Source organism: Musca domestica, unplaced genomic scaffold, assembly GCF_030504385.1.
Source record: "Musca domestica strain aabys unplaced genomic scaffold, Musca_domestica.polishedcontigs.V.1.1 39, whole genome shotgun sequence".
NCBI classification, from domain to species: Eukaryota; Metazoa; Arthropoda; class Insecta; order Diptera; family Muscidae; genus Musca; species Musca domestica.
Window position 1 is genome coordinate 6,489,016 of NW_026712326.1, and position 23,766 is coordinate 6,512,781.

A 23,766-nucleotide genomic window follows, 5' to 3' on the forward strand; every position below is an offset into this window, starting at 1 on the left:
TGCTTTTTCCGACATTTTTTGCGTTCATTTAAAAATATTTAAAAAAAAATGTAAAAATTATTTCGTTTGACTTTGATTTTTTATCTCAGCCATTTGTATCGAGGATTAAGTTTGTCATTCCGTTTGTAACACCTCGAAATATATATTTTAGACCCCAGAAATATATATTATTGATCAGCATAAAATTCTATGTCGGTTTAGCGATGCCCGTCTGTGGCATCATCACTCTACCTTCCGAACGAAATGAAGTAAGTTGATAAAAATTTACTCAAATATATGTTATGTCTGCAAGAAATGTCTGGTATTGAAAATGGGCCATTTAGGTCCACGTATAGCCCCCATACAATGGTACCTCCCTATTTTCGGTATTTTGGTGATTTAAGCGACATTATTTACGGAAAATGTTTCAAAATTGGTATTAGAAGTTCGTAATGGATACTACAGCCTATGACAGAAAATTATCTGTGCAGGCCCACGTCTTCTTATAGTCCCCATATAACGGCACCCTCCGTTATTCGATATTTTGGTGATTTAAACGACATAATTTACCGGAATTGTTTCGAATTTGGTATATGAAGTTCGTAATAGATACTACAGCCTATGCCAGAAAATAGTCTGTGCAGGTCTACATTTTATAACCCCAATGGTACCTCCCTATATTCGGTATTTTGATGATATTAGCTACATTATGAACAGATTTTTTTTCAAGTTTCGCATTTGATATTGTAATAGCTTATGACAAAAGTTGCCTATGCAGGTCCACGTCGTCGTGTGGACCCTAATATACGGCTTCATTCGGTATTTTTAAGATTTAAACAGAATTTTTAACGGATTTTTTTTTAAATTGCCAAATTTGGCTGGTTGAACTTACAGCTTTTTTACTTGTTTACATAGTCCTTCTCTAAGTGATATCATGCTCTCTACAGCAATGTTATTTGGTATACAAGAATAAAATGTTTCCGTCAAATTTAGTGAAAATCGATTCAGAATTGGATATGCCTCCCACATATAAGTTCCCCCTGAAACCAAATTATAAGTGCTCTAATGCCAAAGGTTGATAGGTGGTATGATCTACTTCAAATAAATTATTTTATTTCGGGAGCTTTTTTTATTACGGAGCATATAGTCGGCCCCGCCCGACTTTTGACTTTTTCTTTTTTTCTGTGAAGGATGTAAAGGGCTCTGCGAGATGAAATATAAGCCTTTTCCTAAACTTATAATTAAGAATATACTACATTAACCAAATTAAAGCCGAGTTTGTCAAGACTAGTAATGATTTTATTTGATAGAATTTCAGTACTCAAATGCACCTCTTGCATTCAGCCATGGTACAATCACGCTTAAATGTTTCACAAATCTCTCATTTGAAAACATTAAGTTTTTAAATTCTTCTGCAGCTGCAGATTCGCCAGTCAAATGATCAATATTGGCTAAATCGGTGGGTTCACACAACACTCCCGCCATGATAGTGCTGCACGTGAAGATACCTAAAAATTTTTCAAAATTATAAAATAATAAAATGTTAATTAAAATTAAATCGGATACAAACCTAAAATTCCATATGTCAATAACATTTGATGAATTTTCTTCAGGGAGGGTAGTTCTTCTTCATATTTCAGCAATGCTAAATTCTCAACTAAATTCTCATGGTAATATTGAATCATTTCATCGAAATGCTTTACTTTTAATTCCAGTTTGGCAGAGGAGAATATAAAATAATATAAATCCAATGCCGGTGAACCATAGATTGTTACTTGGAAATCCACAAAATAGGTCGAGCTCAAACTACCCTCGGCATCATAGTGGAACATGATATTGTTAGACCAACAGTCGCCATGGTTCAAGACATTAAACTCCTTGTTATCCACCCGATATATGCAACGTATTTTTTCAGAAAAATCCTGACTTAAATTTTCCAATTTCCCATAATACTCCTCGTAGTGAGGTAATTTCTTTATTGTTTTCAGAGTATTTTTAAAGGCATCGTTAAACATTTTATCCAATAATTCTTTGGCATTTTCATTTAATACTCCTCTCTTGGTGGACATGATTGGATGAAGGTCTTTACAGACAGCCGATGCAGCATGCCACTGTGCCATTTTTCGTAAGACACTCTTACAGTGTTCCATATCGAGACCATTTTGTCGTTTGAGGGTCTTAAAACCTTTTCGCGATAAGTCCTCCAGTAAGATATATCTTTCTTTCACATTCAATTTATACGATTCCGCACCAAATCGAACTTCCACGCCCACATTCCGATAAGCCTCCTCAAAACGGGGAATAATTTCTGCATACATTTGTGTTTCGGTTTCAAAGAGCTGCCATGCATCCCATTGGTCTTGTAAATGTTGATTTTTATTTGGCACCTTTAACATGAAACTTTGGCTATCGTCGCAGCCATTTTCGAGTTTTAAATCCATGCGCACCTTTAACATTGTGGATGCATAATTTTCACCAGGTGCCAAGGCAGGAAACACTAGAAAGTTGTAGATTTCCTTAACATTTTTTCCACATTCATATAAAACCTTTTCGAAGAGTTTAGCTTCTATCCACTGTGGAATGTTTGCAGCAGACATTGTGGTCGGGTAAATAACAACTGTCAGCAAAACTGAAGTTCTTAACAATGCTGGCCAATACTCACAAATCAGTTAACAACTAAAAGCGATAAAAAAGCTGCACTGAAAGTTCTGAATGTAGACAAACAATTATTTACAAATAAGAGAGCTTTTACTTTAATGAGTGCACTCGAGTATTGTGAAATGCTGAAAGCAGTTCTCATTAAAGCTTTTTAAGAGATTTTAAGTAGCATTAAAACGTACACAATTTTAAAAATAAATTTAAACATTCGCCACATAGAGATTATGATTATTTCTGTAACTCTAGACCTGACATTTTTTTTATAATTTGTATACCTCCCATGATATTATGGATGGATGTTATATAAAAATTGCCATTCTCCATATATATTTTTGATCAGCTTTTAATTCTGAATCCTTTTAGCAATGTCTATCAGTCTGTTTTATAATCATGCTTACGGTTGATGGAATTGAGATCGAAAGTATAAATTTTGCGCAAAAACTTAGTTTGTCAGTAGGTAAGTCAAGTATTTATAACCTCCACATAGCGATACCTCCCGATATTCGCTATTTTTACGACTAGAACCACATTTTCTAATGGTATTGTTTTAAATTCGGTACTTAGAGTTCGTAATGGGTTCTACCTCTAGCGGCGGAATATTATCTATATATCAACCGCTGCAGCAGACATTTGGTTATGTAAGTTCCCGTTTGGTTGTAGTCCCCATATAACGGAGTTATTTAATGTCAAATTTGAATCGATTTTGGAGATGGGCAATATATTTCCTTTTTTACAGAAAATAATTTTCCGTATACAACAGGAACGGATCATCCAATTTTGTTCAAATTTTGGAAATCCCAATATTTGTATCAGTGTCAGGTGCGAGAATGGACAATTTCGGTTTACTACCCAATGTACCTCCCATGTAAAGGGTCATAATTTTGAATTATTATTAGATGCTCGTCTCAATACTGTTTTAAGTATTGTATGAAGTCGAATACTTCGGTCCACTATATCTGGTACCTCACACACATTTCCTATTTTCCCAAAACTTATCAAATTTTTAATGTAAGGGTGAATGGAGTAGTCGATATATCCCAAATCTGGTACATATACAGGGTGAGATAAAAAACACTGCAACAAAGTCAAACGCCATAATTTTTACATTTTTATACCCTCCACCATAGTATGGAGGATATATTTAGTTTGTCATTCCGTTTGTAACACCTCGAAATATACATTTTAGACCCCACAAAGTATATATATTCTTGATCAGCATGAAATTCTATGTCGATTTATCAATGTCCGTCCGTCTGCCCGTCTATCCGTGTGTCCGTCTGTGGAAATCACTCTAGCCTCCGAACGAAATGAAGTACTCAAATGTGTATTATGTCTGCAGGACTTTTGGAAGTGAGTGGACCATGTAGGTCCACGTCTTCTAATAGCCCCCATATAACGGTACCCACCCTCCGATATTCGATATTCTGATGATTTTAGCGACATTATTTACCAGAATTGTTTCAAATTTGGTATTTGAAGTTCGTAATAGATACTACAGCATAAAACAGAAAATGGGCCATGTAGGTCCACTTGTTCGTATAGCCCCCATATGGTCCACGTTTTACAACTCCCATGGTTCCTCCTTATATTCCGAATTTTGATGATTTTAGCTACATTATAAACAGATTTTTTCAAGTTTCGCATTTGAATGTTGTAATAACTTGCAACAAAAGTTGCATATGCAGGTCCATGTCGTCGTACAGACCCTAATATACGGCTACATTCGGTATTTTTAAGATTTTAACAGAATTTTTAACAGAATTGCCAAATCTGTACCAAATATTCAAAGTTCGGGCCGGCCGAACTTACAGCTTTTTTTACTGGTTTTTTTTAATTTTTCTTGAGTAACAACAACAAATGTCGGAAATAGCATCAAATTGTAGAATAAGTTTAGATTTGTTGGAATTGATCGCCTTTGGCACGAATTATGACCTTCAAACGGCCAATGAAACCATCACACGCTGCCTAATGTTGCTCTGCGGTATTTGGCCCCTTCCCCGGCGAAGCGCTTGCTTGAGTTGTTCAACACATTGGTATTTTTTAGTGCCAACCTTTCTTTCCAAAATACTCCAGACACAGTAGTCCAAGAGATTAGTATCCGGAGATTTTGGCGATCAATGAAATGATCATCCAGCATCAATGGTGATGCTGGAAATGAAGCGAGGATCCTCATTTTGCAACCATTTTTGAGTGGCGCGTGCTGAGTCCTGTTGGAATGTGCAAGGTCTGCGGAAAAAAAATTTGCGTGCCTAAGGCTTTAATGCACCCTCCAGAATAATTTCGCGATAATATTCGGCATTTATTTTGATGTCACGGTCGTTATGGCGGCCCACACCTTGTGTTCTGTTGGCCAACCGAAGGTGCACAGTTTCAGCTGACCTCTTTGCCAAGTAAGCAGGATCGTTTTGTTTGTTTTAAACTGCTGGACAACGAATGTTTTCTCTTCGAACCATTTTTGCTGATGTTGTTTGATGCTATTTTCTTCCGTCCACTTCCTTGACGTCGGGCTACGCTACAAGTATCAAGGTACAAGCGATGGTACGAGACACAAAAGATTTATTCACATTTTAATGCTGGAGTGCTCTAACGATACCCACTTGTGGTTTCCAGTCAAATAAATATAAAGAAATCACACTATCACGCTTGAATTCCATCATGAATAACTTTTTTTCTGGAAAATCCTCACCAAAATGTTTTTTTACGCTTGTAAACAATATAATGAGCTGTCACTGGAATAATTGTAACAGCTGTCGAACGAGTGTCTTAGAAATTACAGCAGTCTGAAGTTGATTAACCAGTAGGCAGGTTAAGTTCGTAAATGAGCCACGTCGGTGCACGTTTTCATATAGCTTCCATATAACGGTACCTCCCGATATTCGATATTTTCATGATTTCAACGACATTTTTTACCGGAAAAATTTTGTATACAGGTTTACGTCTTCGTATAATCTCCATATAACGGTAGCTCCCAATATTCGGTATTAAATTAAAGTTTTTAATGGGTACTACAGCCTATGACAAAAAATTCGTATGTAGGTTCACATTTTATATTTTGATGATTTTAGCGACGTTATTCATCGGAATTGGTTCAAATTTGGCATTTGAAATTCTTAATGGATAGTACAGCCTAAGACAGAAAATTGTCTGTGCAGGTCCACGTCTTCCTAAAGTCTCCATACAATAGTTTTCATTTAAGTTGTAGTTTCCGGATTTTTTTTTTTTTTTTTTGAAATGTTCAAGGTCCTTCCAAATAGTGGAGAGAATTAAAAGTTCGGTCCGGCCGAACTTACCTGCTGTTTTACCTGCTTATACTTCATACATATTGACCCACCCTAATAATTATATATCTCTCTATGCTCTTGAAATATTGTTTTTTACATAAGTTACTTCCACCATTTGACACGATTTGGAATTAATTAAAGTATGTATCTGTTGGCGATCTCCACAGCAAAGCTGTGTAGATGCAATGAATTATTGTGAGAATTACTGCTGAATGCAGTCATGAAAACCGGCTGTAATTTTATTCAGCTATTCTAAAAACAAAATAGTTAATACTTCAATAACCTTATGTGGTTTTCAGTATTAATCGCTAATTGCAATAGTTTAGAGGTGCATTATTTTTCTCCGTTTCAATAAAAAGACAATGGATATCCCGAATAAATTGCCAGCATGGATTAAAGCGGAATTATTTGAAAATGTCATCAAAGAGGCTGTAGGAGATTATAAAAGAATTCAAAATTTTGTGGTTTGTAACGCTCTAGGACCGGGCGAGAATTATGCCACCATAATGCTGAGGGTGAAACTGGAGCTGGTGCTTCCAGATGATTCCAGTAGAGAACAAACATTTATGCTAAAAATAGCTCGGGACAGTCAAATGTATCGTGAGCAAATGTCAAAATTAGAACTCTTTAAGACCGAATTGGGCATGTATCGTGATGTGGTGCCAGAGTTTGAGGAATTCTATCGGAATAAAGGTGTTAATATACGTTTCGGTGCCAAGCTGTATAACTTACCTGTTGCTAATGAAGAATATCTTCTCTTGGAAGATCTTTCAACAAGTGGTTTTCGTAATGTCAAACGTCAGAATGGTTTGGATAAAGAGCATGCCAAGGCTGTTCTCAAAAAGTTAGCTCAGTGGCATGCCGCCTCCGCTGTAAGGGTGGCCGAGAGGGGAAGCTATGACAAAATCTATATGGATGGCTTCTTTAATGGCAGCTACATGAAATCCACCGAGGATGTGTTTGATGGTATGATACCCTATATCTTGGCTGTCATACGTAAACTACCCCATCACGAGGAGTATTATGGAAAATTTGAAAATAAGTTAAGAAATTTAAATCAATATCTCACCGAAGAAATAATTGAAAATCCGCATGATGGAGAATTTAAAGTCCTCAATCATGGAGATTTTTGGTGTAACAACATCATGTTTCAATACAATGAGGAAAATCAGTTGCAAGAAACCTATTTCGTGGACTATCAAATGCCTCGCTACGGTTCGGTGGCCCAGGATTTGTATTATTTTCTGCTGTCCTCAACCAAGTTGGAAATAAAAGTTAATTGTTTTGATGAGCTGATTCGTTATTATCATGAACAATTAATTGAACATTTGAAAATTTTGGAATATTCTAAGCCAATGCCAACTTTGAGGGGTATCCATCAGTCCCTGCTGAAACAAAGTGTTTGGGGTAAGTTCGAATGTGTTACATTTTCTATTATCGATTTTTAATGGAATGTTTCGAATATTGTAGCCCTCCTTACCATGTGTTGCATTATGTCCGGTGTCTTGTGTGATCCCACCGATGTTGCCAGCATGGAAAATTTTATTGGAAATTCCGAAGATGGAGATAAATTTAAACAGCTGTTGTATTTTAATGACCGTTATCTAAAACATTTGGAAATAATTTTACCCTGGCTACATAACAGAGGTGTTTTAGACCCTTGAATGTGAACTATAAAGAAGTGTAATTACAAATATAATTGTTCATTTAGAAATCTTTGTAATATAAATAATATTTGTGCTCATACTCACCATATATTTGTGAAACTCATTTAGATGTTTGCTACAAATTTTCACGAAATAATTTTTTTAACAATTTTAAATTTAGTTTACAAAAACAATTACATAGGATAAAATAAAATAATAACAAATAAGAAAGTTGTATGTTCGGCGGGGCCGCACTTTAAATACCCTCCACAAATTTGGCAATTTTCAAAGAAAATAAAATCAATTAAAAATTCTGTTAAAATTTTAAAAATACCGAATGTAGCCGTATATTAGGGTCTATACGACGACCTGGACCTGCATAGGCAACTTTTGTCATAAGCTGTTATAATATTCAAATGCTTAACAAATCTGTTTATAATGTAGTTAAATAAATAAACTAACGAATATAGGAAGGTACAATACGTGGACCTGCACAGACAATTTTCTGCCATATGCTGCAGTATCCATTACGAACTTAAAATACCAAATTTGAAACAATTCCGGAAAATAATGTCGCTAAAATCATCCAAGTACCGAATATGGGGGTAACGTTATATGGGGGCTATACGAAGACGTGGACCTACATAGCCCATTTTCAATACCAAAAATCCTGCAGACGGCCGGGCCGAACTTTGAATACCCTCCACCATTTGGAACGAATTTCGAAAAATTCAATTAAAATCTTAAGAATGCCGAATGTAGCTGTTATATTAGGGTCTATACGACCACATGGACCTGCATAGGTAACATTTGTCATAAGCCATTACAATATTCAAATGCAAAACTTAAAAAGATCGGTAACAACGTAGCTAAAATCATCAAATTACCGAATATCGGGAGGTACCGAATATCGGGGGTACCATTATATTGGGGCTATACCAAAACATGACCTACATGGCCCATTTTCCATACCAAAAGTCCTGCAGACATAATATACATTTGAGTAAAATTTTATCAAACTACTTCAATTTGTTCGAAGCTAGAGTAATTTCCACAGACGGACGGACATTGCTATGGTACAGGGTATAAAAATTATGTCGTTTGACTTTGTTGCAGTTTTTTATCTTACCCTGTATAATGGTACCTCCCTATTTCGGTATTTTGGTGATTTATTTGAAGTTCATAATGGATACTACAGCCAATGACAGAAAATTATCTGTACAGTTCCACGCCTTCGTATAGCCCCCCATATAACGGTACCTCACTATATTCGGTATTTTGATGATTTTGGCTACATTATTAACCGATTTTTTATACCCTCCATCATACTATGGAGGATATATTAACTTTGACATTCCGTTTGTAACTCCTCGAAATACTCAAGTCAGACCCAACAAAGTATATATATTCTTGATCAGCGTAAAATTCTAAGGTCCAGGCCTTCGTATAGCCCCCATATAACGGTACCTCCCTATATACGATATTTTGATGATGTTAGCGCCATTATTCACCGGAATTGTTTCAAATAACGTATTTAGAGTTCGTAATGGGAACTAAAGTCTGTGACAGAAAAATGTGTATGCAGGTCCAGGTCTTCGTGTAGGCCCTATATATCATTACCTCCCTATATTCGGCATTTTGACGAGTTTAGGTACAATACCCACCGAAATTGTTTGAGATGTCGTATTTGACGTTAGTAGTGGATGCTATAGCCTGTGACAGAAATTTGTCTATCCTGGTCCAAGTCTTCGCACAGCTCCCATATAATGGTACCTCCCTATATACGATATTTTGATGATTTTAGCCACATTATTCACCGTTTATTTCAAGTTTCGAATTTGAATATGGTAATGGCTAATGGCAAACAATGTCTATGTAGGTCCACGTCGTATAGACCCCAATATAACGGCAATATTCGGTATTTTTAAAATTCAACAGAATTTTTTAAGGATTTTATTTTTTAAAATTTCCAAATTCGTTCTAAATGGTGGAGAGTATTCAAAGTTTGGCCTCGCCGAAATTACTGCTTTTTAACTTGTTCATGTTTCGCATTTGAGTATTGTAATAGCTTATGACAAAAGTTAACTATACAGGTCAACATCGTCGTATAGACCCTAGTATAACGGCTACATTCGGTATTTTTAAGATTTTAACAGAATTTTTAACCGATTTTCTTTTTTTTTTTTTTTAATTGCAAAAATTCGTTGCAAATGGTGGATGGTATTCAAAGTTCAGTCCGGTTGAACTTACATCTTTTTTAATTGTTTTTATATGAAAAAATCCAGCACAAGATTAGAATTCGTCGATTTAAGACGATTTCTTTATTTTTAATTATTTCTTCAAAACTGAATATTAGTTTTCTTTCTTTATATCATGCACCATGATGTGTGTACATGTTATATTGACTGTGTGCTTTTGTTTGTAACGACTTAACGTCTGATCTCCATTGATATAGTTAATATATGTATGTTTCATCCGATCTAAAAAATAAAAAAAATTCTCAAAATAAACGTTTATTTGTTACTGATAGCTCTTCAAAATATACATAGTGGTGTAGGGTATCGTACAGTCAGATTTTATTAATTTCTGTACTTGGAGATTTTATAGGTATTGTGTATGAGCTCACATAGAATGAAGATAAACGCAATAAAATAAAAATGATTAAAACTACTAGCAAAGATCATATGTATATAATATATCATATATGTATATAACAAGTATTAAATTAATTATCCAAAGATTTATTAAGGCAAATCAAGCCTCTACCTGCGCTGAGAATCAAACAAATATTTTTTAAATATTAGGCTGGCAACCCTGGATTGATAACATTTAGAATGGAGAGCATTGTTAAAAACTTTTTCAACGTATACATTTGTTTAGTATTTCATCACAGTATAGCTAAGCTATTCACATCGTTTTATAGATAGTCTCAGTATCGTGACCAATACTCTTCCGTAAACAACTACAGAACTGTGTCGTTCCAAAGCTATTAGCTTGTTTTCAAACAAATGGCAAATCAAAATAACAACGACAACAACAACATTCCATCATGGATCAATTCGAAACTGTTTGAAAATGTTTTACGCGAAGCCGTTGGAAACTACAAATCAATTGAAAACTTTCAAGTTGCAAATGCTTTGGGACCAGGAGAAAATTTTGCCACCCTAATGTTGAGGGTTCGCACTAAAGTTCTGTTGCCAGATGATAGTTACAAAAACAAAAGCTTTATGATGAAGGTCGCACTGGATAATAAAATATATCGCGAACAAATGTCCAAATGGGAAATGTTTAAAAAGGAGGCTGGTATGTATCGCGATATTGTGCCGGAGCTAGAAGAGATGTATAAGAAGAAGGATGTGGAGGTACATTTCGGGGCGAAATACTTTAAATTACCGGTAGATCAGGAGTACATACTTCTGGAAGATTTGGCGGAAAAGGGATTTCGAAATGTTAAGAGACAAAATTGTTTAGATATGGTGCATGCAAAATGTGTTCTACGAAAGCTCGCCCAATGGCATGCAGCCTCAGCTGTACGAGTTGTGGAAAAGGGTCCCTACGATGAGCAGTATTTACATGGTTTTCTCACTGAGGATTCGCGAGAAATTTGCGATCAAATGTTTAGCGGTACTCTCAAACATGTTTTGGCTGCTGCCAGAAAACTACCCAATCATGAAGAGTACTATGGACAAATGGAGACTCTGTTCGGACATTTAACGGATGCGGTATTTTCCCAGCTAATTCCGCAGAGGAATAGCGATGAATTTCTGGCCTTGAATCATGGAGATTTTTGGTGTAACAATATTATGTTTCAATACGATGACGGTAATAGCGATGGAAAGAACCAACCGTTGGAAACTTATTTTGTGGATTTACAAATGCCACGATACGGCACCGTTGCCCAGGATTTACTCTATTTCATTTTGTCATCAACACAAGTTGATTTGAAAGTTAATCATTTTGATGAATTGATTCATCATTATTATGAAAATTTAATTGAAAACCTCAAATTGTTGGATTACTCTAAACCGCTGCCAAATTTGAGAGATATACATGGGTCGTTGATTAGATATGGACTGTGGGGTAAGTTTGACTAATATGTTTCGAAATACTTATAAAATTGGTATATTTTCCTTGTAGGCGTTGTCACAACTTGCTGCATCATGTCCGCTGTTCTATGTGACCCTACCGAGGTGGCAAATATAGAAAATTTTGTTGGCGATTCAGAAGAATCGGAAAAGTTTAAGGAGATGCTTTATTCAAATGAAAGATATATGAAGCATTTGGAGGTGCTGTTGCCGTGGCTTTACCGAAGGGGCGCCTTCGAATCATGATGGTATAAATTATTGTCTTAATAAAATGAATTGAAAATATTTGTAGCAATAAAGACCACACTTAAAAGGTTCAGGTCTGTTATATTCACAGTGGATACCTCTGAGGTATATCAGATATAGAATAAATGGAAAGACGAGGTATTTTCATTGCATATAGAGTAAGCATAGATAATGAGAGAAGGCGTGTTAAGTGCAATTTGATATGCCTCTTGAGATTTCAATTGAAAATATGTCCGATAAGAATGATGGAGAACTTGATTTATATCTCGCCGTCTTCAGTTCATTTACATATATAACACCTGGAGAAGGTCCAGGGTCACATCCAACCCCGTATTGAATCACTGAAAATGTTCTAAATTGTTTTAATAACAAGTAAACGAGCACTAAGTTCTTTGAATAGCCTCCACCATTTGAAAAGAATTCGGAAATTTAAAAAAAATCCGTTAAAATTTCTTTTAAAAATACTGAATATAGCCGTAATATTTGGGTCTATATGAAGACATGCAAATTTTGTCATAAGCCATTACAATATTCAACTACGAAACTAGAAAAAAATCCATAAAAATACCGAATATAGGGAGGCATTGTTCTGTCACAGGCTGTAGTACCTATTAGGAACTATAAATACGATATTTCAAATAATTTCGGTGAATATTGTTCCAAAAATTGTCCAAATCCGAGTATATAAGGAGGTGCCGTTAAATTGGAGCTGTGCGAAGACCTGGATCAGCATAGACAATTTTCTGTCACAGGCTGTAGCATCCATTACGAACTTCAAATACAACATCTCAAACAATTTCGATGGGTATTGTACCTAAAATCGTCAAAATACCGAATATCTGAAGGTACTGATATATGGGGCCTATACGAAGACCTGGACCTGCATAGACAATTTTTTGTCACAGACTGTAGTCCTCATAACGAACTCCAAACACGTAACTTGAAACAAGTCTGGTGAATAATGACGATAAAATCATCAAAATACCGGATATAGGGAGGTACCGTTATATGGGGGCTATACGAAGACGTGGACTTGCGCAGACAATTTTATGTCTGTGTAGAATCCATTTCCAACTTTAAATACCAAATTTGAAGCAATTCCGGTGAATAATATCGCTAAAATCATAAAAATACAGAATATCGGGAGGTGCCGTTATATGGGAGCTATGCGAAGACGTGGACTTACACAGACAATTTTCTTTCTTAGGGTGTAATATCCATTTCGAACTTCAAATACCAAATTCGAAACAATTCCTCTGAATAATGTCGCTAAAATCATGAAAATACCGAATATCGGGTGGTACCTTTATATGGAGGCTATATGAAAATGTGGACCTACATGGCCCATTTACGAACTTAACCTGCCTACTGGTTCCTACATGTGTGCAAAATTTTAGCCATCTATCTCAATTCATTCGAAAGATAGCGTGATTACAACAAACAGACGGACATCGCTAAATCGACTTAGAATTTTACGCTGATCAAGAATATATATACTTTGTTGGGTCTGACGTGAGTATTTCGAGGAGTTACAAACGGAATGACAAAGTTAATATACCCTCCATAGTATGGTGGAGAGTTAAAAAGCAAAAAATATTAGAAATAGCATAAAATTTTAGAATAAGTTTAGATTTGTTCGAATAGGTCACCTTTGGCACGAAGTATGGCCTTCAAACGGCCAATGAAACCGTCACACGCTGCTCGAATGTTGCTCTGTGGTATTTTGACCCATATCCGGCGAAGCGCTTGCTTAGGGTGATCGACACTTTGGTATTTTTTAGTGCCAACCTTGCTTTCCAAAATACTCCAGACACAATAGTCGAACCGATTGTTATACCGAGATTTTGGTGGCCATTGTGCTCTGGAAATGAAGCGAGGAACCTCATTTTGTAACCATTCTTGGATGGCGCGTGCTGAGTGCGATGGTGCTGAGTCCTGTTGGAATGTCCAAGGTCTAGGGCCAAAATGTTTGCGTGCCCAAGGCTTTAATACACCCTTCAGAATATTTTCATGATAATATTCGGCATTTATTCTGATGCCACGGTCGAATAATATGAGCGGCGAGAGACCCTCAGCTGTTATGGCGGCCCACACCATCACCATGGCCGGCGCTTTTTCAGCTGACCTCTTTGGCAAGTAAACACGGTCATATTATTTGTTTACAAACTGCTGGACAAAGAATATTTTGGAATTTCAATGGATTTAACCCGAGCTCATTTTTCAATATTTGCTAATGGAATATTGCGATATGTTCAGCTCACGTTCCATTTTTCGGCCTCTGTGACGCGGGTTTCGATCAGGTCGTTTCTTTATTTTTCGAACCATTTCTGCTGATGTTGCTGTTTTCTTCCATCCACGTCCTTGACGTCGGGCTACGCTACCAGTATCACGGTAACGAGCAATGGTACGAGACACAAAAGATTTATTTACATTTAAATGCTGGAGTGCTCTAACTATAGCCACTTGTGGTTTTCCAGCCAAATATAAAGAAATCACAATATCCCGCATGAATCTCATTAGTATTAACTTTTTTCTGGAAAATTTTCACCAAAATGCTTTTGAACGCTTGTAAACAATATAATGAGCTGTCACTGGAATAATTTTAACAGCTGTCGGACGAGTGGCTCAGAAATGACAGCAGTCTGAAGTTGGTTGCAGTTTTTTCATCTCACCCTGTGTACAAAATACTTTGTACATATTTTTGAGTGCGGTTAAGGCGCTGGGAAAATCTAGCAATAAACAATAAATATTCTAAAATTACATGTTTCCCAGCCGCCATAAGACACCACAGTGAAAAATTCGGTGATCTTGTGCGCTGACGCATACGATAATGTGTGAGATAATAAAGGCTATGACCCACACACACAGATATCAATGCGCTCAGTAGATGCACAAGACCATTTGAATGAAATGACAAGCAGCCCTGCAATGTTCTCCATTCAGTATTAGAATAGAAAAGAATAATTTTGTGGCTGCGACTAGCTTAAGTTAGATTAGTTTCAGTAGTACGTAAGGAACATATTATAGAAATAAAATCAGAACTGAATCAACAGCCAAACCATTCGGTCGTATTCTTTTCTCGTCCTTTTACACCCTGTAACCCTCCGTACTATATATGGTGATGGGAATAAAAAATGTCATTGTCCCCTTTAATATTTTTAATTATTTAAACATTTATTTTGATTAATATTTTAATGGCGTGATACACTTATATTACCATCACTCCGAACGCTCTGATAATTATATATTTAATAACAACATTTCTCTAGCAAAATTACTTAATTATTGCCATTTATTTGCCAAACACTTGAACGATGTCAAATATCAAATGCCCCTCTGTCGAATAGCCAAGGGAGGACGGCATTCAAGTGTTGGAGAAAACGTTCATTGGTATAGAGTAGCTCTTTGAATTTTTGGCTCTCTGGCGTATCATTAGTTAAATTATCAATGGAAGCTTCATTGGTCGATTCGCACAAGACCGCGGCCATTGTAACGAGCAAAGCTATAATGCCTGGAAATAAAAGAGGAAATATGATTTTCAGATAAACAATTTAAGTATTGGCATTTCTTGACCTACCCCAAATACTGCCCCTGAGCAACATTTGATGTAAATCACGTAGACGAGGCAAGGATTTTCCATATTCCAAAATTTTCAAATTTTCTATTAAATTGTCGTAATAATATCGGACCATTTCATCAAAATGATTGACTTTCAAATCCAATTGGGCTGAGGAAATGAGAAAATATAACAAATCCTGAGCCGGAGTTCCATATGCCGGCAGCTGTAGATCTACAAAATAGGTTTCCTGCAATTCTCCCGTTGGGTTGTATTGAAACATTATATTATTGGCCCAACAGTCACCATGATTGAGTACTAGAAAATCATGTTCATTTTTCGCACCCTGCTGGAATAAAGCCTCTTCCAGATGTTCGCCAAAATATTGTAACTTCTCATGATATTTATCGGCATTTTCTAAATGTTTCACAGCTTTGAGGACATGTTCCAAGCTACTGATTAGCATGGGTTTCAACAACGTCATACTCTCTTTGCGTATCATACCAGGTTGATATATTTTGGGAAAGGGTCCATTGTGTTCCACCCAAACAGCAGAGGCGGCATGAAATTGTGCCAGCTTCTTCAAAACTCCTCTACAATGTTCTACATCTAAACAATTTTGCCTTTGGACATTACGAAAGCCGCGGCGTGTTAAGTCCTCTAAAAGAATATATTCCTCTTTAACAGGCAATTCGTAGGCCGTGGCACCAAAACGCACTTCAATACCTCTCTGCCGAAAGAGATTTTCAAATTCCGGTACAATTTCCCTATACATTCCGTGTTCGGTGGCAAACATATCCCATTTTATCAGCTCGTTTCGATATAGTTCATTATCGTGTGGAACCTTCAACATGAATGTGATCTTCTCGATTTGGCCTGTTGCCAGTAGACAATTGATATGAACTTTTAACATAACAGTGGCATAATTCTCTCCAGGTGCCAATGCCGGACATATTTTGAAATTTTCTATTCGCCGAAAATCTTTAACATTTTCTGTGAGAATTTTTTCGAAAAGTTCCGAGCGTACCCAGGATGGTATGACCGCAGTATTTGTTGTCATTTTTTGTGATTTATTTTATTTTGATCCGAATAAACGTTTTCCCAGTAGCTTTTAAGTCGTACTGAAGCAATACACAAATTACGATAATACAAATATCTAACGGGTGCTGCCTCTAACATGTCATCAAACCCCTCTGCCTTGTAATGTCATGCCAGATGAATGATCATCACCTGGAATTAGACAAGGCACAGTGGTTTGACATAACACAAAAAAGAGGGCATGTGTGGCAGAATTCAACTCGTTTGAATGCCGTTCATGACAGTACGTTTTAGGAACTTGAATTTTTGAAACTATTTAAACTTAGGCTACAAAAACAAAAATCATCAAAAAAAATCGTTTGTTTAAACCCGATTTTTATATTAAAATTTTGCTTTAACTCATGTTACTAGTTCGCCGGATGGTGGAGTTGAACTGTCATTTCGAGCAAAAACATTTTTATACCCACAGCTATAGGGCAACAGATGGTATATGGAGTCGATTTAGGGATGTCCGTTCGTCCGTGTGTCTGGCTGGTGCGCCTGATAACTCTCCAAGAAAGTATCCGATTTTATCCAAACTTGGCACATCGTAATATTATTATCAAACTTACATCGAGTTCTGTCAACTCCCTCAAGAGGTCAAAATTTTCAAGAAAATAATTTGTCTTATACAGGGTGAGATGAAAAAAACTACAACCAACTGGTGATACTGGTAGCGTAGCCCGACGTCAAGGAAGTGGACGGAAGAAAACAGCAACATCTGCAGAAATGGTTCAAAAAGTAAAGAGGCGACTTGATCGAAACCCCCGTCGCAATGGCCGAAAAATTGCTCGTGAGCTGATCATATCGCAATATTCAATTCGGCAAATATTGAACAATAAGGTCGGGCTAAAGCCATTGAAATTCCAAAAAGTGCAAGAATTTACACCGCAACAGAAAGAAAATAGACTCAAAAGAGCTAAAGAGTTGCTTCGCTTGGCCGAAAGTGGTGAACTGCTGAATTTGGTTTTCTCCGATGAGGAAACATTCGTTGTCCAGCAGTTTGTAAAAAACAAAATTATGATGTTTACTTGCCAACGAGGTCAGCTGAAAATGTGCACCGTTTTGGCCGTTTGAAGACCATAATTCGTGGCAAAAGTGACCAATTCGAACAAATCCATACTTATTCTAAAATTTAATAGGGTAAGTGTACCAGTAGTCGGCACTTTTAGGATTTTCGATTTTTCAATCTTTCAACATTCTGAGTGAAATCTTTCAATTGCTAAAAAATAAAGTTGTTCAGATTCAAATTTTGGTTAGTTTTCCAAATAAAAAACAAAAATTGAATTTGTTTTTATTAAATTGGCAAAATATGCATTTTTACCAAAATAGTAGTTTTTTGTCAGTAGTCGGCACCATTTTCCAATGCCAGTAGTCGGCATATGATATTTCAGCAAAAAAACATTATTTTGTATGTTTTTTTATTTCAAATAGTATAAAAAATGCTATATTACTAATTCATAGTTTAATCCAGAATTTGAAATTAATTTCGTTTTTAAATAGTGTTTTATTTATTTATCTTCTAAACCAAATAGTGGTAGAAAATTAAGAATAGTATAGTTACCTACAGTAACGTATAGATTTTCAATTAAAATAAATAAAAAAAGAAAAAAGTACCATTCTTATATTTGGAATTTGTGAATTGATCTTTCTCCTTTAGATAGCCAACATTTTTTTATCTATCTATCTAAAACGTCAAATAGCTGATTTAAAAAACCTACTTAATTTAGAAAAGTTGGCCAAAAACCTCAAATAAAAGCAATTGACTGCTCAAAACTATTTTTTTTATTTGAATAGTTTTTTGATTATTTTTTAATACTTTTCTCAAGTTTTGATGAAATTGGTCAAAAATGATATTTTTCTAGTAATCGGCACCCCCTGGCAAATCTCTTTATTTCTGTTCCTAAGGTCGGCATTAAATAATATAACAGAAAAATGCTTGATTTGTATGTTTTTTAAGTTATAAAATGATCTTTAGACTGTTATTTACTATTATAAAATATTTTTGATTCCAAAAGTATTAAATTTAATTTACTTAAATCGATTATTAAGTTGACGCCACCACTATTTTTTCTTTACAAACAAGCACTATCGCACGCGTTGGAAGACTCTAACTGACGAAAACCGTTATTCTCTCGTAATAAATGATCGCAGCTCATTGTTTTTTTTTACAGAAAGAGATTAGAGAACACTGTTGACGTTTTTTTGCAATTATTTCATTATTTGGTCAATTCTATTCTTAGTTACTCAAGATTAAATTGCAAAACTGCCGACTACTGGGACATGCCGAACTTAGGCTCACTTACCCTATTTCTGACTTTTTTGCTTTCATTCAATAAAATTAAAAAAAAATTAAAAATAAAGACGTTTGACTTTGTTGTAGTTTTTTATTTCACCCTCTACTAAGACGTGGATCTGTATATGCCATTTTTGTCACAGGCCATTACGATATTTAAATACGAAACTTGAAACAATTGCGTTGAATAATGTCACTAAAATAATCAAAATAGCGATAATAGAGAGATACCGTTTTTTGGTATAGCCCCCATATATACCCCGGTAAATTCGTTATTTCGAAGGTTTCGTCCACTATTTACAATCAAATTCGCTTTAATTTGACATTTTGTGTTCCATATAGCACATGCCCAAATTAAATAAAACTATGTTTAAAGGAAGATTTGATAATATGGTATTCGGAAAACTCTTGTATCGTTCAAAACTCTATTTATTCGTCGTGTGCTTTGCAGCAGTGTCAGTTCTTTTAAATATTTCATTACTAACAGAATGTCTTAATGACCAGACTTTCTTAAATTTTTCAACATTTTATAATCCCCTGTGCGATTTTATTTTATATATATATATATATATATATATATATATATATATATATATATATATATATATATATATTATCAAACGAAAATGACAGCCATCCATCAAAATTTTATTCACTTCAGTGAATTGTACCTGTTATTGTTATTGTAGTCATACCCGAGTAATTATATGCATTTAGTAGTACTCGAAAATTGCATAAATTAAATTGAATACAACTGTCATTGCTTCGCGTTCACATTGATTACGTGCTCGACATAAAATATATTTTTTTCGTGAAACAAAGTAAATTCTCTCACACAATATTATATTTTGGAATTTGCAAAAAATAAATTTTAAGAAAGTTTCATATTAAAAAACGATTATAATAAAATTATGCATGTTTTAGTTAAAAATAAATATAACCTAAGGTAAAATTTTTGAGGTCTACAATTTTATAATGGGAAATTGTATTAATATTGCGATTTGTCATAATATAATAATTATTCCTTCACAAAAGAAGAAGGTATATTAATTTACACAATCCCTGAAATACATTTATTCTTGATCTGAATAACATTCCTAGCCGGTTTCTATCGGTTTGCTTAAAACAATATAGGGACCTAATTATTTTATGGGGATATATTAACTTTCACGAGGATAAATGACGGAAATAATATGAAGTTTATATATTCGTAATTAGAAGATGTCTGTCTGACCATCACAGTATTTAAGGTAAATTAATGAGATTGAGATTTGGTATGGAAAGTGGTAATATCGGTGTATGTTTTTATTTATAGCCCTATATAAAGACACATAGTGGTTTGCAGTATCAGATGTATTTTAAGTTCTCGTTTGTGTCATCTTAGATTCACTATTTGATATAATCCCCGCATAAATATTTCTCCTGATTTGAAGTATTAGGAAGATATCAGACACATTCTTTAAATTATTTTTAATTTAGTATTTCAGGGTCTCAGATAATAAAGGGCGTCCGTTCCAAAAAATGTTCTCTGTAGGGACAATTAACTTTTCCTATAGAATATTATGTCAATAAGTTCACTATATGCAATATTCTCAATACAGCGACAGTTCTTGATTTTTGGAACTTTTAAGTTGGAATAAAAACCCACATTTTAAATATGTCAATTTTTTAAGCTCCCAGCTAATAGTTTTCAAAGAAGATGTGTTATTTTGCCTCTTTAGGTAAAAATTTTGCCTGCCACAAAAATATATACAGGGTGTGATAAAAAAAACTGCAAAAAAGTCAAACGTCATAATGTATACATTTTTTTAAATTTTATTGAATGAAAAAAGGTCGAAAATAGCATCAAATTTTAGAATAATTTTAGATTTGCTCGAATTGGTCATCTTTGGCACGAATTATGGCCTTCAAACGGCCAATGAAACCGTCACACGCTGCCCGAATGTTGCTCTGCGGTATTTTGGCCCGTTCTCGGCGATGCGCTTGCATCAGGCGATCGACACTTTGGTATTTTTAAGTGCCAACCTTGTTTTCCAAAATACTCCAGACACAATAGTCCCACGTATTGGTATACGGAAATTTTGGTGGCCATTGTGCGCTGAAAATGAAGCGAAGAACCTCATTTTGTAACCATTCTTGGGTGGCGCGTGCTGAGTGCGATGGTGCCGAGTCCTGTTGGAATTTTCAAGGTCTGCGAGCAAAATGTTTGCGTACCCAAGGCTTTAATACACCCTCCAAAATGTTTTCGCGATAATATTCGGCATTTATTCTGATGTCACGGTCGGTTAATACGAACGGAGAGCGACCATCGGCTGTTATGGCGGCCCACACCATCACCATGACCGGCGTTTGAGTTCTGGTAGCCAACCGTAGGTGCACATTTTCAGCTGACCTCTTTGGCAAGTAAATTCATTTTGTTTGTTTACAAACTGCTGAACAACGAATGTTTTCTCATCGGAGAAATCCAAATTCGTCAGGTCACCACTTTCGGCCAAGCTAAGCAACTCTTTAGCTCTTTTGAGTCTATTTTCTTTCTGTTGCGGTGTAAGTTCTTCCACGGTTTGGAATTTCAATGGCTTTATCCCGAGCTCATTTTCCAATATTTGCCGAATGGAATATTGCGATATGTTCAGCTCACGAGCCATTTTTTGGCCACTCCGACGCGGGTTTCGATCAAGTCGCTTCTTTACTTTTCGAAACATTTCTGCTGATACTGCTGTTTTCTTCCGTCCACTTTCAAGACGCCGGGCTACGCAACCAGTATCACGGTAACGAGTGATGGTACGAGACACAAAAAATGTATTCACATTTAAATGCTGGCGTGCTCTAACGATAGCCACTTGTGGTTGTGGTTTTCCAGCCAAATATAAAGAAATCACACTATCACGCTTTAATTCCATCACGAATAACTTTTTTTCTAGAAAAATCTCACCAAAATGCTTTTGTACGCTTGTAAACAATATAATGAGTTGTCACTGGAATAATTCTAACAGCTATCGGCCAATTGACTTACAAATGACAGCAGTCTGAAGATGGTTACAGTTTTTTCATCTCACCACGTGATGTATTATCTAAAGTTTAATATGGTTATGCAGCACCGAGCTTGAGATGAGCTATATAATGATAATAAGAATAATGATTCCTTGTAATACATAAACTTAGAAATAAATATTATATGCTCATCCCAATATTTTTTTAGTCATATGCTGTAGCATCCATTAGAATTCCGGTGGATAATTTCGCTAAAATCATCAAAGTACTAAATGTAAGGAGGTACCCTTATATGTAGGCTATGCGAAGACGTGGCACTGTCTGAGCGCTCTTGGAAGGTAACGTCGCCAAAATCATCAAAATACCGAATTTGCGAAGATACGGTTAAATGAGGGCTATGAGAAGGCGTGGACCTATAAATTTCTGCCATAAAATGTAGTACCCATTAAGAACTTCAAATTCTAAATTTCCGCATATTTGAAAAGTGTGACACAAATCATCAAAATACCGAATATATGGAGGCACAGTTATACGGGGACTATACCAAAACTTGAACCTATATTGATGTTTCTTACATAATGGGAACACATGGTGCCAATTTACAATAAACTCAGGTTAAAATTGTGACTAAAACTCCCAAAAAACTCCTAAAACTGTCGCCTCAGTTATATGAGGGATATACCAAAACGTGGACCTATATAACACACTTTCAATACCAAAAGTCCTGCAGATCGAACACACATTTGAGTAAAATTTTATTAACCTCTTTAATTTATTTCGCATGCTCAAGTAATTTCTACAGACAGGCCGAAAGACGAACGGACAGACATCGCTAAATCGAAAGAGAATTTTATGTTTATATATAATATATATAATACATAATACCCTCTGTGTCTAAAATGTATATTTCAAGGTATTACAAACGGAATGTCAAACTAAATATACACTCCATACTATTGTGGAGGGTATACAAATCGTAGGTTGAATTTCAAAACAGCTTAACAATATATACGATCGGCTTACGAATATTTCGGGGCTCTATAAACTTAGTAGTAAAACAAGTAGTAAAGGCTATAGTCGTGCGGGGCCGACCATGTGATACCCTACAACACTACAATATATTCGAAGTCCCTTTACATTCAAATCCATTTTGGAAGATTTCGTTTTTGAAATAATGCCAAAGAGCCCTTAGGTTTTTGACCCGGAGAATTTGGCCAATATTTACGCACTCCGTAGTGTTTTGAAGTATTCAAAACAATTGCACACGAAAGTTGTGGTCCATTTTACAGCTAAATATAATCCAATGGTCATCCAAAATGCCATTTTACAGCTAAATATAATACAATGGTCATCCAAAATGCTAGACTTCTTCTCTGTCCTCAACTCTCTTCCGATGCGAAATTCCGACTACAAAAATGACAACATGGAAAAAAAATGACAAACATGGAAAAAAATTTGGAAAAAAATGTTTTATTGGTATTGGTTTCCCGCAATTTTCTTAGATTTTATCCTTTTCTGGCAAGAGACCATTCCAAATTGATGGGAATGTGAAAATCGGCCCAGCGGTTCTTGATTTATAAGCAGAACAAATATGATCAATTCTTTTACATATGTATTGTATCTATTTTGCTATATAGCAAGTTTCTGCCCAGTCCCAAATTCTAACTTCATGTAAGTTTTCATGTCGATTGGTTAATAATTGTGGCCTATAATTTTCTAAATTTTCTAAAATTTTCTGTTTTTGGTCCATTTCAACCCCTAAATATCGTGCGATCATCTCCAAAAACAATAGGGTTCTATTCTGACCCTGACCCCACCTCCATTTTCAATTTCGTGAAGATCGGTTCATAATTGCGACCTTTCAAATTAACATGGACAGACGGAGAGACGGACGGACGGACATACATAGCTAGATCGACTCAGCTCGGCGAGCTAGGAAGATCCATATATA

At 35.5% G+C, this 23,766-nt stretch overlaps 3 protein-coding genes across 3 annotated transcripts; 2 read left to right on the top strand and 1 right to left on the bottom strand.

The window, feature by feature from the left end:
• Positions 1–1,270: 1,270 nt before the first annotated feature.
• On the bottom strand, positions 1,271–16,588 carry LOC101894268 (uncharacterized). The gene is made up of 4 exons (XM_005183407.4): positions 15,473–16,588; positions 15,216–15,406; positions 1,550–2,636; positions 1,271–1,487 (listed from the first exon to the last, which is right to left on the bottom strand). Exons 1-4 carry the CDS (start codon positions 16,509–16,511, stop codon positions 1,294–1,296), a joined length of 2,511 nt encoding a protein of 836 aa, XP_005183464.2. The 5' UTR covers positions 16,512–16,588; the 3' UTR covers positions 1,271–1,293.
• On the top strand, positions 6,110–7,747 carry LOC101896121 (uncharacterized). The gene is made up of 2 exons (XM_005183418.4): positions 6,110–7,325; positions 7,389–7,747. The coding sequence occupies exons 1-2, from the start codon at positions 6,281–6,283 to the stop codon at positions 7,580–7,582; spliced, it is 1,239 nt and encodes a 412-aa protein (XP_005183475.2). The 5' UTR covers positions 6,110–6,280; the 3' UTR covers positions 7,583–7,747.
• On the top strand, positions 10,439–12,027 carry LOC101894433 (uncharacterized). The gene is made up of 2 exons (XM_005183408.4): positions 10,439–11,644; positions 11,702–12,027. Exons 1-2 carry the CDS (start codon positions 10,573–10,575, stop codon positions 11,893–11,895), a joined length of 1,266 nt encoding a protein of 421 aa, XP_005183465.2. The 5' UTR covers positions 10,439–10,572; the 3' UTR covers positions 11,896–12,027.
• Positions 16,589–23,766: the final 7,178 nt, after the last annotated feature.